General features: G+C 40.3%; 1 protein-coding gene across 1 annotated transcript; it reads left to right on the top strand.

The window, feature by feature from the left end:
- Window positions 1-497: 497 nt before the first annotated feature.
- Window positions 498-13,395, top strand: LOC100491937 (stereocilin). Its single transcript, XM_018092491.2, has 17 exons — window positions 498-533; window positions 1,799-1,966; window positions 2,694-2,834; window positions 4,466-4,521; window positions 4,791-4,911; window positions 5,220-5,308; window positions 7,125-7,260; window positions 8,478-8,674; window positions 9,674-9,764; window positions 10,047-10,227; window positions 10,549-10,718; window positions 10,816-10,971; window positions 11,077-11,219; window positions 11,299-11,447; window positions 12,427-12,524; window positions 12,634-12,784; window positions 12,894-13,395. Exons 1-17 carry the CDS (start codon window positions 504-506, stop codon window positions 12,974-12,976), a joined length of 2,160 nt encoding a protein of 719 aa, XP_017947980.2. The 5' UTR covers window positions 498-503; the 3' UTR covers window positions 12,977-13,395.

Genomic DNA, 13,395 nt, shown 5'->3' with positions numbered 1-13,395 from the left:
TATTGAGTCCTATAGCATTTTGCTTGTAGATTTGTTAAATATACAGGTACGGGACCTGTTATCCAGAATGCTCGGGACCTGGGGTTTTCCAGATAAGGGATCTTTCCTTAATTTGGATCTCCATACCTTAAGCCTGCTAAACCCAATAGTTTTGCCTCCAGTGAGGATTAATTATATCTTAGTTGGGATCAAGTACAAGGTACTGTTTTATTATTATTATTTATTATACAGAGAAAAAGGAAATCATTTTCAAAAATTAGAATTATTTGCTTATAATGGAATCCTATGGGAGATGGCCTTTCTGTAATTCGGAACTTCCTGGATAATGGTTTTCTGGATAACGGATCCCATACCTGTATTACATTTGTTTAAAAAAAAAAAAAAAAGGTGACTAAAAGGTGTCATAAGTGACACAAGTGGTTTAGTACATCTGGCTGTCACCCTCTGTGTACCTGGGAGTGATCCCAACTCCCATTTTTTTTGTTCACTTTCAGGCTCGGGAGATGGTTCAGAAAATACAGAATAAGGGAACAGTATGTTTATTTATGTGTGCATGTTCAACACTGGCCCTCTCTAATGCACGTGCATGTATAATATATAGGCACCATTTGCCTGCTGCTACCCACAATTCCTTTGTGCAGGTTAATTCTAAAGTCTGTGTTATAGTTAGTTGTGTCCTGCCTGTCAATGTGAAAATTCTTTCTTGCTTTAAAGGACAAGGATTCACTGTGGGGGATGACTATATGTTAGGCACCCAGCAGTGAATCTGGCTTTTTCCCTGGGACTTTTGCTTACGCTAGGGGAAAAAAAGCCTGGCCCAGTGTATTTTTCTCCAAAAAGGAGAACCAGCCCAGAAGATAAAAATCCCCATTGCAATAGCCTTTCCTTGTCCTTTAAAGGTCTCTTCCTATAGTGTTTGATGTGCAAGATTTAGTTTTTTTGCTTTTCGTTTTTCTTACCCAGACCCTTATGGTTATTTGTGAATATATAATATGCAGTCTGATCGGATGCCAATGATAGGATCTGCAATGGCATTAGAATTTATTTTAGGTTTCTTTTTTCGCAAGAAGGCTCATTTACTGATGGTGGAGCACAATATAAAGAGTAAAAGAAGAAGGACAGCACAATGTTTTTGTACTTTTTACAGTGCCCTGTCTATTGTGGGCCTTTCCCATGAACACAGAGCTGCTTACATACAGCAGCACTGTATTCATGAAGGGTGGGCTGGACTGGGTTTGGAATAGGATCCAACTCTTTGACCCGCCTAGCATGAGCCCTGCAGTGAATTATTGTGGATCGTGGAAGATCAACAGTAATTGTCTAGCTATCGCACCCAGGGTTGGACTGGGCTGCCGGGACTCCGGAAAAAATCCATTGGGCCCCGGTGGCCCAGACTTGACCCTTACCCGCGATCCCCCTGCCCGACGGCTCCTGTCCCAACGCGTTAAATTTACGTGCTCGGGGGAGAATGTCGGGTAGGGGGCCCTTCGGGAGGGGGGGCACGGGCACCTGCAGGGCCCCTGGGGCGGGAGCCCCGGTGGGCCCTTCATCCCTCAGTCCAACCCTGATCACACCCAAATTGCTAGGCCAATATGTAGTGTGCACATATATTTTTGTTGTCAAAACATGTTAGGGATAATTTATAAAGTGCAGGGCAGGTTGAAACTGCAAAAATTAAGGACAAACTGCCATGTTTACTGCACTTTTTCACACTGCCCTGCAGTTTGCTTTGAAAAGCAGTGTTTTTTGCGCACATTATAGGAAACATCTTCTGTTTTCACACATTTGTCCTCAACAGATATCAGATAACGTCCTATCTCACATGGGTTCCATGTTGCTGGGGCTCAGCCCTACCTACCTCCAGCAGTTGTCGGCCAACCAAATTTTGCAGCTGTTACCAACCTTGACTATGAATGTGGACTCAATGAGCCCCGCGCAACGACTCGCTGTGCTTCAGAGGCTGTGGGTATGTGCGTGTGTTTTTTTTGAAGTTTTTGAAGCAAATCCCCACTATAGAAGAAAGGAATCTATAGCACTGCATGTCCTCTTTGGAATGTCTATTCTGCTTATGTTCAAAACATTTTAAACAATGTATTACAAATATTTGTAGCCAAAGGGAAACCTTTCTACTCCTCTTCTGTGTCTGTTCCCTGTTCTTACTCCTTTTTCTTTCAGTCCTTCTGTTACATGTTTTTATCAGTCCAGATTACACCCCCACCTTTTTATATGGCCTCATACCCATCTCGTCCCCTCACTTTTGGGGTGTAAATATGTTTACAAAGGACAGTTATTGTGCAAGAGTGTAATATCATAATAGTCCACATATCAGCACTAAGAGATGTTAATATACAGGTATGGGATCTATTATCCAGAATGCTCGGGAACTGGGGTTTTCTGGATAAGGGGTCTTTCTATAATTTGGATCACCATACCTTAAGTCTACTAAAAAAAAATCAATATTAAATAAATCCAGTAGGATTGTTTTGCCTCCAATAAGGATTATTATATCTTAGTTGGGATCAAGTACAAGGTACTGTTTCATTATTACAAAAAAAAGTCCATGGTAGATGGCCGTCCTGTAACTTGGATCTTTCTGGATAACGGGTTCCTGGATAATGAATCCCATACCTGTACTGTAAGAATATATTTACTAAGTAAGATTTTTTACCTCCTTGTACCCTCTGTACATGAAGGCTGGAGGTAATATGACGGCCAGACTACAAGACTTGGGCTCTCTGTTGCAATCATTGCCACTGATTCAGTTGCGCAGACAAATCTCTGATGTACTGTCTGACTTACCAAGAGCGGCTATTGCAAGCTGGAACATGCAGCAGGTAAGGAGAATTTAACATGTAATTATCACAGCCAGGAACTACATGCAGCCAAAGCTGGTATTTTTCAAATGGCAAAGAAAAAACAATTGAACTGTATTACAAAGTATCTTGTTTTAATAAATACTAACAGAATCAGCACAGTCACATTTAATAAGCATTTAATAAGCATTTTGACACCAAATACACCCAAACAATTGAAACACAACAATTATGTAAAATATATAAGAATGAAAAGCACCTAGGTGCAACCAAGATTTGTGATTCACTTTTTTTTAGCTAGCTGCAGATAGAACAATGAACGGACACATTTGATTGGTTGCCACAGGTTACTGCCTAGTTCCAAAGGTGTCCAGTTTTGCTAAATAATCCCCAACCTATTTTTTATAATTAGGCCCCCTGTTCCATTGAAAGCAAACCTAAAGGCTACACCATACAATGACATTCTTAACAATCCTACGCTTTCTACTTTGTGTCAACATAGGGCCGGATTTTAAATATGTGCGCCGTTAGGCCCTCTCTGCTCTCCCGCACACTTGGACCCCCGTGCACGCTCCCCCTTCCCCTCTAGGTGCCCAAACCCCTTCCAGCGCTCGTCACACCCCCTTACCATTTGATTGCACTGGGTAATTTGTGGGCGGGAGATTAGGGAAAGGCCCTTTCCTTTTAAAGGAGAAGGAAAGGCTAAGTCACTTGGGGGTGCTAATCTCGCCATGGCCCTTAATGTCCTATATATAATAATAATTGGTGAATGCAGAGGACCTCTTGTCTCTATATAAATTCTGTGGTTTAAAATGGTTTAAAATTTAGTGGTGAGCACACCTTTTTTACTATAATATTAGATTTCCCATTTCCATGGAACATACTTCTCCCACTTTTATCTCCCAAGACCTTTTGTTATCATCACTGTTTTTGGGACAGTTCTGGTAGTGAAGTGCTGTAACGTAAAGACACGTTGTGTGACAGAACGAATGTATGCACAGCCAGACAAAAGGCCTGCTAGAGCTTTCATTCTACATGAGAGGCAGCTTATACAAAGGAAATCCATTTGCTTAGCTGTGTGCTCTAACTGTGTTCTAACTGCAGCCAAAGGACTGTCCCAAATGCTGACATCCAGCTTTTTATCCTTCATCTCCCATCAGCCCTAGCCAGCTGTGTTAGGTAAAGAGCTAGAGCAGCACAAGGTGAACCCTTCTCCTTCAGGCAACCCATAGAAAATAACACATGTTGGCTTGTCTGATTTTTATCTGCAACTTTTCAGGGAAAGTCTTGCAGAAACAAATTTTGTTGAATCACATTGCCCAGAGGCTATGAGAGCTAACTTACACTTCTTTATTTGCATATGTACGGATACGTTGTTTATGTTGATTGTGGGCATACATCATAGACAACAATAGCAAAGACACACTGCTTATTGCCAGTAGGTATGCATTGCAATCTATGAAAAAGTAACACATCTGCCATAAGCAGTCCCAACTGCAAAGGCAAAATCATTATGGATAGCTGAACCATGATAAAGATTAAATAATGTATTTTGTTTCATTAGCAAAAGTGATGGTTTAATAAATCTTTGGATAATAAATAGATACAAATAAAAATCTACTGTAGCCCTCTTGCTGTTTATCATTTTCCAGGCACAGTTGCTGTTTCGTGAAGGTTCAAGGAGACGTGCGATACAAGAGGATGCCAAGTGAGTTACATGCTTGATTCTTGCTACTGCATGCAATGCTGCTCATATTTTAGACCAAATTTTAAATTCCTCCAGTTTACCAATACAAGAATAGCTGCAGATATCCATTCTGTCTGCCATAATCTCTCTTCCAGCTGTTTCTTACAGTCAGAACTGCTCCCTGTCTTTAGTCCCATTGATAGCACTGTTAGGACCCCCAGTTTTACTACCTCAGCTTATTTTCTCTATATTCATTTGCTCCTAACTCACTGCCTTTGGTTACTTCTCAGTTCTCTAGGGAACCTGGTGGCTGGTGCTGACTGTAATTCCCTAAGCGGCTTTCTAAGTGATAACGTAACACAGACTCTGAAGCAACTTTATGGCATCAAAGTGCCATTAGCCCCTTGTCTGGTGAGCGACCAAAGAAAATCAATAATGTTGCATTGTGTGTAAGATTAGCAAAGAAGTATTCAAAAAGCACTATAGGCAAAATAAAAGATATTGGTTAGCATTGTGATCTATGCAGTGGGTAAAAGCAAGGGTGTCATTGCGAAGAATAGAAGTTGGTTAATATGAGCAAATCAGTATTTACAAGGGGTTGTTCTAAGCACTGATTGTGAGAAATGCTTATACAAGTGTGAAATGGGGTATGGGGAGCTGCCCATTGGTAGGAGTCAGGTTTATATTAATGTCCTGTTTTCCTCTATGAGTTGTTTTAGATTCAGTGTGTTGTGGACCAGCTGACCTCTCTTACACTGACTGTAGAACTGCTGAATAATTTGGATCCACAGATTGGCGCTGAGATACCGTGAGTTTTGGATATACAACTCTATGTAGAATATCATACAGTATTCACTGCCTTCATTTAATTTAAATTAGTTCAATGCAGATATATTCAGTTTGTCTGTGTAACCTTTTATCTCAACTCCAATGCAGGAAAGGTGCAGGCAGGAATATGGGGCCATAGTGCAGCCCATAGGGGCATGGTTTTAGTTTCTCTTATAATTTATATTTTGTGGCACCATATTGGCTCTTTAAAGGGGTTATTCACCTTTATATTAGCTTTAAGTGTGATGTAGACAATCATAACCTGAAACAATTTGCTGTTGTTTTTTATTTGTTAGTAACAATAATAAATAAACTCACAAAGCAGTAGTTATTTAGTTGCCAGGGTCAGTCCCCCACCCTTTGAAGCTGAAAAGATGTAAAAAAGGAAGGAAAATAATTCAAAAACTTTCAAAAAAAGATAAAGAATGAAGACCAATTGCAAAGTTGTTAGAAACAGGAACATTGTATAACATATTGAAAGTTAACTTAAAGGTGAACCACCCCTTTAGGTCCATGGCAGATGGGGAGATTAGTCGCCCGCGACATATCTCCCTTGTCGCGGGCGACTAATCTCCCCGTCTGCCACAGCCCTTAAAGTGATACTGATACGAAAAAAACAACTTTTTAAAATAGAAATCTACATAAAAAGTTCCCTATAGGTCGTGTTGATCATTTTTTACTGATAGGGCTGCTTTTGTAAGTAATTGTTACTTGAAGTTCCTAAACCTGACTGTTTTGCCTGTCAGTTACAGCTTCTAATGCTAACGGCCTCATAGTGTAAAAAAGCTTGGACAAATACTTTTATGGCAAAATTATAAATAGCATGCAGAGACATGACATGACATGTTATGACAGATGTAAAAATAATTTCATTTCTGGTGTCAGTATCTCTTTAATGTATAGTGTCAGACAATGGTACAATCATATACTAATTATATAATCAGGAAAACTACTGCAGACAGCAATCTAATTTTGTGGTTACAGAAGAGTTTTCCCCTTGTCAGGGTTAATCAAACCAATTGTAATATGTTATGAAAAAGTTGATTGATTGATTTATTATATTTTTAATAACAAACATGCCTGTTAACATGTTTTATATGCTGGCCTTCCTGATATACATTGCATCTTCTTTCTCTTCACTGCTGGAAATCCATATCCAGAATCAAATAACCAGAGCACACAGTTCTTCTGCATGACATGTATATCCAGGGATGTAATTACACAGGGCGCGACACGCCTCGGGGGCTCAATAGGCACAAAGAGTTCGATCCTTCTCATTAGATGTTTAGGAAAATTGCAGAATTCTCTGTGGTTATATATTCATCTAAGCCCCTGAAATGAAGAATCAGGTGGGGACTGGGCACTGGAGTTGGGGGTTGGACAGGCACAATAGTTTTCTACTACTTATGCTATTCTTTAACATCTGGTCATTTAATTCTGTATACACATATCCTTCCTCTTACAATAATCACTTCCTACCCTCAAATGCATTTAACATGCAACATTGTTAACATATGATATGGGCTAGGAAAAATGAAATATAGTAAATTAGTCCAGAGAACTGCAAGCCCCCCCCCAATATTCTTAATTTGTGGGGTCAAATGTCATTTTTGTTGGGGTTCCCAGGGCTTTTAGTTAATTTACAATAGTAATAGCTGATAACTGAATATATATTTATATATTTTAAAACACTATTGGGCAGTGCAGTGTTTCACTGTTGTATATTTACCTGTAAAGCTAATGTATATTTGTGCATTCAGAATAACCTGAGAGATGGTACTGACAATGTCTTTCAGGCCCAGTAAGGTCTCTATCCTTGGCCCCTCAAGCTGCAGGTCTTTGCTGGAGAGCCTAAAGTCACAGCCTCAGTTTGTAACTGCCTTACCTCAGCAGCGCCAGCTTCTTCTATTGGATGCTCTGTCTAGCTGCTTGGTGAGAAATAAACCGTGTAATACCTTATATTCCTATTCACACCTTCCTCAAATACTGTCTCCACTTGTGATGTACCTGTATGTATATTTTTATTAATATAGCTCTACTTATGTATGCAGCTCTGTACAGCAGAACAATAATTATTAAACAAATAGAGGGTCATTACAATAATGGATAAATAAATACAAAGTACAATATTGAATATAAATAAATAAAAAGTACAGTTGCATTAAAGATTCCACAAAGCTAAGTGACAAAGAGACAAGAGGATGGAGGTCACTGCCCCATAGAGCTTACAATCTAAATGGAAGGATACACAAACAGGAGGGTATTAAGTGCTGCTGGTTACAGTGGGTGACACTGTAACAGGATAGAAAGTATTAAAGCTTAGTAAGGAGGAATTGGTTTGTGCTAGCTAAGATGGCAATCTGATGGCGGATGGACTCTACTTTGATCTTGCAGAAATCAGCAAAATCCTGAGGAGAGTGTAGGAGGTTGAGTGTTTCTGATGATGAGGGATGTTAAATGGTAGAAAACAGCCATCCTGGATTGGATTTATTGTTGTTTATAAGGGTACTGTAGTACTCCTGTCAGGCGGAGTTGAGGCATGAAAACAAGAATTTATAATAGATAAAGTTTGCTTGTCTATGGGATTCCCTCCATACGTACAGGAGCATAAGAATCTGGTTTGTGAATTCAGCCAGGGGCATAGGTTTTGAGCCTGAGTGCGCTTAGCCTGTAGGGGTGCAAATGAGTCAATGGCAGAGACTAGTATGTGGTCGTAACCAGGGTATCAGGATCCAGACATCTCCATAAAAGTAGGAGAGACTGGACCTTAAAGAGTTTGCTAAGGCCGGGAAACTTATGTGAGGTGTATTCAGAATTAGGACAGTGGGGGAAGAAGCAGTTAGGGAAACAGAATGTGAGACAAAAAATGTAATCAAACGATGATCAGAAAGGTGAAAGGGATCAGTGTTAATCAAAGAAGGAGAGATTTTTGGTAAAAACTAGATCCAGATAGTGGTCATCCTTATGGGTTGGGGTGTTTGTCAACTGCTGAAGTTCAAAGGAGGAGGTTAGGCAAGAGGGCCAAGGTAGTGAGGGATCATTGATATGGGAGTTGAAACCCCAATGATGATTGCAGGGCTCTCAGTACAGAGGAAAAAAAAACTGTAATGTGATCTGTAATGGGAGCATTTCTTTTCACCTTTATGCAGGGACTAGCTGGGACTTCATCCCTACAAGAAATATTTGTGGCTCTTGGTGTTCTCACTCCATTTCTCAAAAACTCGACCTTCCTATCTGTGTTCCATGGAATCCTAGCACAGGCTGTAGAGAGTGTCACCAATTACTGCTTCCTTCCAAAGACACAGATGCTGCTCACAAGCGTACTACAGGAGCCACAGGAGTTTGGGTATGAAACAGAGAGAGAAATGCCATGAAAAAACACACAATGACACACAAAAAAAAGGCCTGGTCATAAAATTGTCTTCATGTTGCCTATTTGTGGCTTCTATAAAGCACGACCTTGCCTTAAACCTCAACAATAGGTTTACTTATGTTCTAGGTTTTCTGCTGACACTTTTTAAGATACGAATAAGAAGTTATCTAGGCTTCACACCCCTCTCAACCACTTCAACCTGTGGGCCAGTTCTAACAAATTGCATTATAAATGATACTGTTCATGCCAGCAACGTTACACCGGATCAATGGAAAACTTTTAAAAAGTGCCTCATGTAGATATATATCACCATACCCCTGCACAATGCATGTTCTGTAAAGGAGAATGGTAGACAGGGTTTCCGGATCATCCCTGCCGTATGGCAGACTTTACTCATTTCTATGTAGCTCTTCATTATTATCCATTTAAAACCCTTTAAATAATTAATTTATTTAAGGCAGCATAAGCAACGACAGGCTTTTTTTTTCCTTTTTTGTATTGTGGTCCACTTGTCTAATTGGAACAGGGCACTGTTACATAATAATATTACAACAGGGGCATTTGTCTAGTGCACTTTTCGGCCTGCATCCATATGTCACTTACCATCAGGCCAGTAAAGTGTTTTATATTTAGAGGTTTTATCTGTGTGCTCACCAGTTGGAAAGAAATTATTTCTTGACAGCACCAGTGTGAGAAAAGTTTCTTTTTAATACAGTATGTGTGTTAAAAACCACAAACAATGTTTTAGACCATTAAACTACAGCAGAATACAGTAGAATTCTAAGCTATTTAAACCTAGCCAAGCCAGAACAGTAGCAACCTGCAATGTGTTCTGTTGTATCATTAATATGTGTTGGTGGTTGCAATGAGTTGTATGTTATGTGGCGGAAGCTTTGGTGTCTGAACTTGAGAGTCTCTAAGGTGTTGGGAAACAACATTTATTGAACTCAAACAATAACCTCTGTTTTCCAGGCCTCCTAACCTTTGGATGCCAACGGTTCTAGAGCGTTTGGATAGGCTGGTTCCCCTCTTTCCAGCACAATCCCTGCAAATTCTCAACACAGTGAGTTCTGGAGAGTGCACTTGTGAAAAAATGAATGAAGATTAAGGCTAACAGCAGTGAATGAGGGGCAGCAAGTTAGAGTGACAGAAGTTTGGGTTGAATTTTACTGAAGAAAGCTGAATATTGCCAGTTTTCATATATTTATACAATGTTATGAGCGGGTAGAGAGCTGGCCGAATGCTGAACTACAGACAGGGATTATTGTCATCCACACATATGATCCCAAATGTTTTTTTCTTCTGTTTTCTCTCTCTGTTAATGCCTTTTTGAATACTCTGGCAGTCTGCTCTGTCCACGGCGTGGGTTCTGACGATTTTCTCTGAAGACTATAGGTGGAGAAAGTCACCTTTAGGTGTGGTATGCACAAATAATGAAAGTCCGCAACAGCGAGCAGAGAGTACAAGCAGACAGTGCAGCCTATTCCAGCAGTCTTTGCTGGCACCATCACCAGCCAGGGGGGCAGGTGAGACACATCACAGAACAACCCAAAGTCCCCTTAAGTTTTTGTCTTATGTTGTTTCCTATTGTGCAATGTTTTACCTAAAGGATTAAGTAAAGTAAGTAAGTAAGATAAAAGGAGGCTCGTGCATGAAGGAAGGAATGTTGAATATATGTCTTTTCTTGGAACCTCTTCCTCTGTAGCTGATCTATTTTCTCCCCCTTCACATGTGTTTCAGTCAAATCTCCTGTGTTTTTTTCTCCACTAATCCAACAAACCTGTCCCCAGTATACATAAGAGCCATCTAGTTATATAACTACTTCTCTCTTTCTTTAATCTCAAAAGTACTTGGTCCTGAGTGCCAAACTCTTCAGGGTCTCGCGCCATCTGCATTGGGAGCTAAAGTTCTTCTAGGAATGCCAATTGTGGAGTTTATGGACTGTCTGGAGGTGATTGGTGGGGACCCTGATATACCCCTCAAGGATCTTAAAATTCTGTTTGCAAAACTCCTAAAGGTATAGCAGCTAAAGTATTGCTGGGGAAGGACACTATTTATAAGTCTCATATATATTAAATAAAATCCTCTCTTTTTATTGGCATTCTCTCTGGCAGATTGTGGGGCCTGTGTCTAACTTTACTCCTCTTCTGATTGCTCGTCTCGGGAGACTGGCAACTCAGATCAGTTATCAGCAGCTCCAGAAATTACCTCTTGGTAACATGCAGGTGATGGAGGCTCTTGGGAAGGAAAAAGAGTGGAGTTCAAAACAGGTAAGAGGGATTTAGTGGTGGTGCCATGGTGTTTATTACAGAAACAATTTAATATAATAGAGATTATGTTAGCAAAGCAAATCAACAAACTTGTGTCTCCTATAGTTACAGGCATTGACCCGTGGCTTTCTACAATCCAGCAATCTCTCAGTGAACGGACTGGACACTTTGCAGTTGATGGCACTTGGATATGCTGTGTGTGGGCTTCAGAGCACTGATTTGCAGAAGCTTCAGCCTTTTGAGTTCTGGTAAAAAACTGTTTTTTGAATGGACATTATGTATGCCATAATACTGCATATTTTGGATATGTTGGTCTCTTGTTATTAGTTCTGCGGTGCTGCATTTGGGATCTCTGTCTCTGAGTTGCACAGAGGAGCAGCTTTACATTCTTACGCAGCTCTGTGCAAAGCCCGATATGTTTGGACCTGTAAGTGGATGGACAGAAGATATTTTTAGGGAGATGGGAACTGTAGCAGGTGAGATATATTTTTTTTATAAAATAGAGCATAGTTTCAGGTACTAACCTAACTCTTTTCTTCTTCCACTTACATAACTATCACACAATGCTGGTGCCTGCAGCTCCTTTTAACCCTGTCTGGTAATTTTTCAGTTGCCATATTTATTTTCATTCTCATAAATAATGTTTTTCTATATTCAGACAATTGCTTGCACTATTATAATAGACCTAAACCAATGAAAAAAGTTCCTGATTTGCTGCCATGGGTTGCTAAAGATTGTAATGTCTGTTTGGGTACCAGAGGCACAGTAACTAACAGAGAAGCTCCTGAAACTGCCACTGTTGCCTCCCATTCATTTAAATAGGATTAGTAGGTATTTTTAGGCTGAAAAGTACCAATACCACCACTGCCACACATTCACCGTTCAAGTTAATTGAGGTGTCACTTCTCCGATGGCTGAAATATGCCAGCACAGAATATGCCTATGTGCTATAGTCCAGAAATAAAAGATTTCAAATATTTTCTTTGTTTGGCTTTCTTGGGGCTTCCTGCTTCAGAGGCAGCAAAACTAAAGATGGGTGGGGCACTTTAGCACTGACTACCCAACCAATATCTGGATAAAAAATGCACAGATATCTATGGGGCAGGTTTGAAAATCCCATCAGGTGACTGTAGTCCTCGTCTCATGGGTCCCATGCTCACAATTAGGGCCTTATATACAGTATATATATATAGTATATACCCCCACCCTGGCTCGCAGTTTAATTCTCCGGTGATTATGCATGTGCAATAATCAAATTATACTGTGCACGCCCCATTACCAAACCATGCATATTTCAGAACTAATATCTGGTGCAGGTCTAACAAGAAGTCTTGCAGGACAATCTCAGTTTTGCATTAAATCTTATTCACAGGGCAGCCTGGAGTCCCAAATTGTACTAGCTTTACTCTGGCTCATAAAACATTTTAACACAGTTCCTCCCATTTTACATGACAGCTGGCTTGCAGGACATTGAACTCTCTTCTTTAGTCCAGGAACAGATTTGGGGTCTCTCTTCACTTGCAGTGTCCCGTCTGGAACCCAAAAAGTTTGCAGTAAGTGCAGTGGTTTTGCGCAGGTCAAGCCCAGCCTTTACTTGTGTTACCTTTGTGATGAGGTGGATAAAATATTCAACCCAAGTCCTGTCTCTTTTCTGTTTCTTAGGTCTGCTTCTCACCTGCGCAGCTCCGATTTTTTTCCTGGTCCCAGGCCTCTGCAGTAACAGAGCAACAGGCTAAACTACTAGACAAAGGCCAACTGAAAGCATTGTCAATAGTACTAACAGGCCAAGAGGATGGAACCCTTACCTACAGAGGTAACCTTGGGAGTCATAAGAGCCATGGTGAACATTTTTCAGCTTATAAGTAACAACAAATATTTTAATGTTATTGTTAATCAGTATGCTCTCTCTTATCTCTTTGTAGCGGGATTGTCATCTGAAGCTCCTCTTCCCTTCTACACTCTAATTCTGTGTTGCGTGGTGCTTTCATTATTGCAAGGACAGTAATTCCAGCATGGCAACCCTGAAGAGGTGATGGTCTCTTTGTAAAATATAATCCTTCATATGTGCTACATACACGCTCTTTGCAGAATTCTACTACCTAAGGAAGATGGCCATGACGACTCAGGGCTGCTTTTGTAATGAGGCAAAATGCCACCCCTGGAAACGTTAACAGATGAATTTACTTTTTTTTCAAACCAGAAATTGAATGCAATGTTCTTACCCCTCTATCCACATCCAAGTCTTGAAGAGTTAAATACATGAGAGGAGGAAATGGAATGGGGTTTGAAGCCTCAAGCAGCAGGAAGGCCAGAAGCACCCCCGAACATACAATACATGTACTCTGTTCATGATTTCTTACCTTCTCTTGTACTAAATGAAGTTTATAATTGAATTTATTATGTATTAAAGAAAACTGTTCCCCA

The sequence above is a fragment of the Xenopus tropicalis genome, chromosome 3 (assembly GCF_000004195.4).
Source record: "Xenopus tropicalis strain Nigerian chromosome 3, UCB_Xtro_10.0, whole genome shotgun sequence".
Lineage (NCBI taxonomy): Eukaryota > Metazoa > Chordata > Amphibia > Anura > Pipidae > Xenopus > Xenopus tropicalis.
Note: the sequence above shows the minus strand (reverse complement) of the source record. Positions and strands in the feature narration are given on the sequence as shown.

Coding starts and splice junctions, on each gene's coding strand:
- LOC100491937 (XM_018092491.2), top strand. CDS start 504: ATGGTTCAGAAAATACAGAATAAGGGAACA. Junction 11,220..11,298: donor CTTCAGCCTTTTGAGTTCTG/GTAAAAAACTGT, acceptor TCTTGTTATTAG/TTCTGCGGTGCTGCATTTGG. Junction 11,448..12,426: donor GGAGATGGGAACTGTAGCAG/GTGAGATATATT, acceptor TTTACATGACAG/CTGGCTTGCAGGACATTGAA.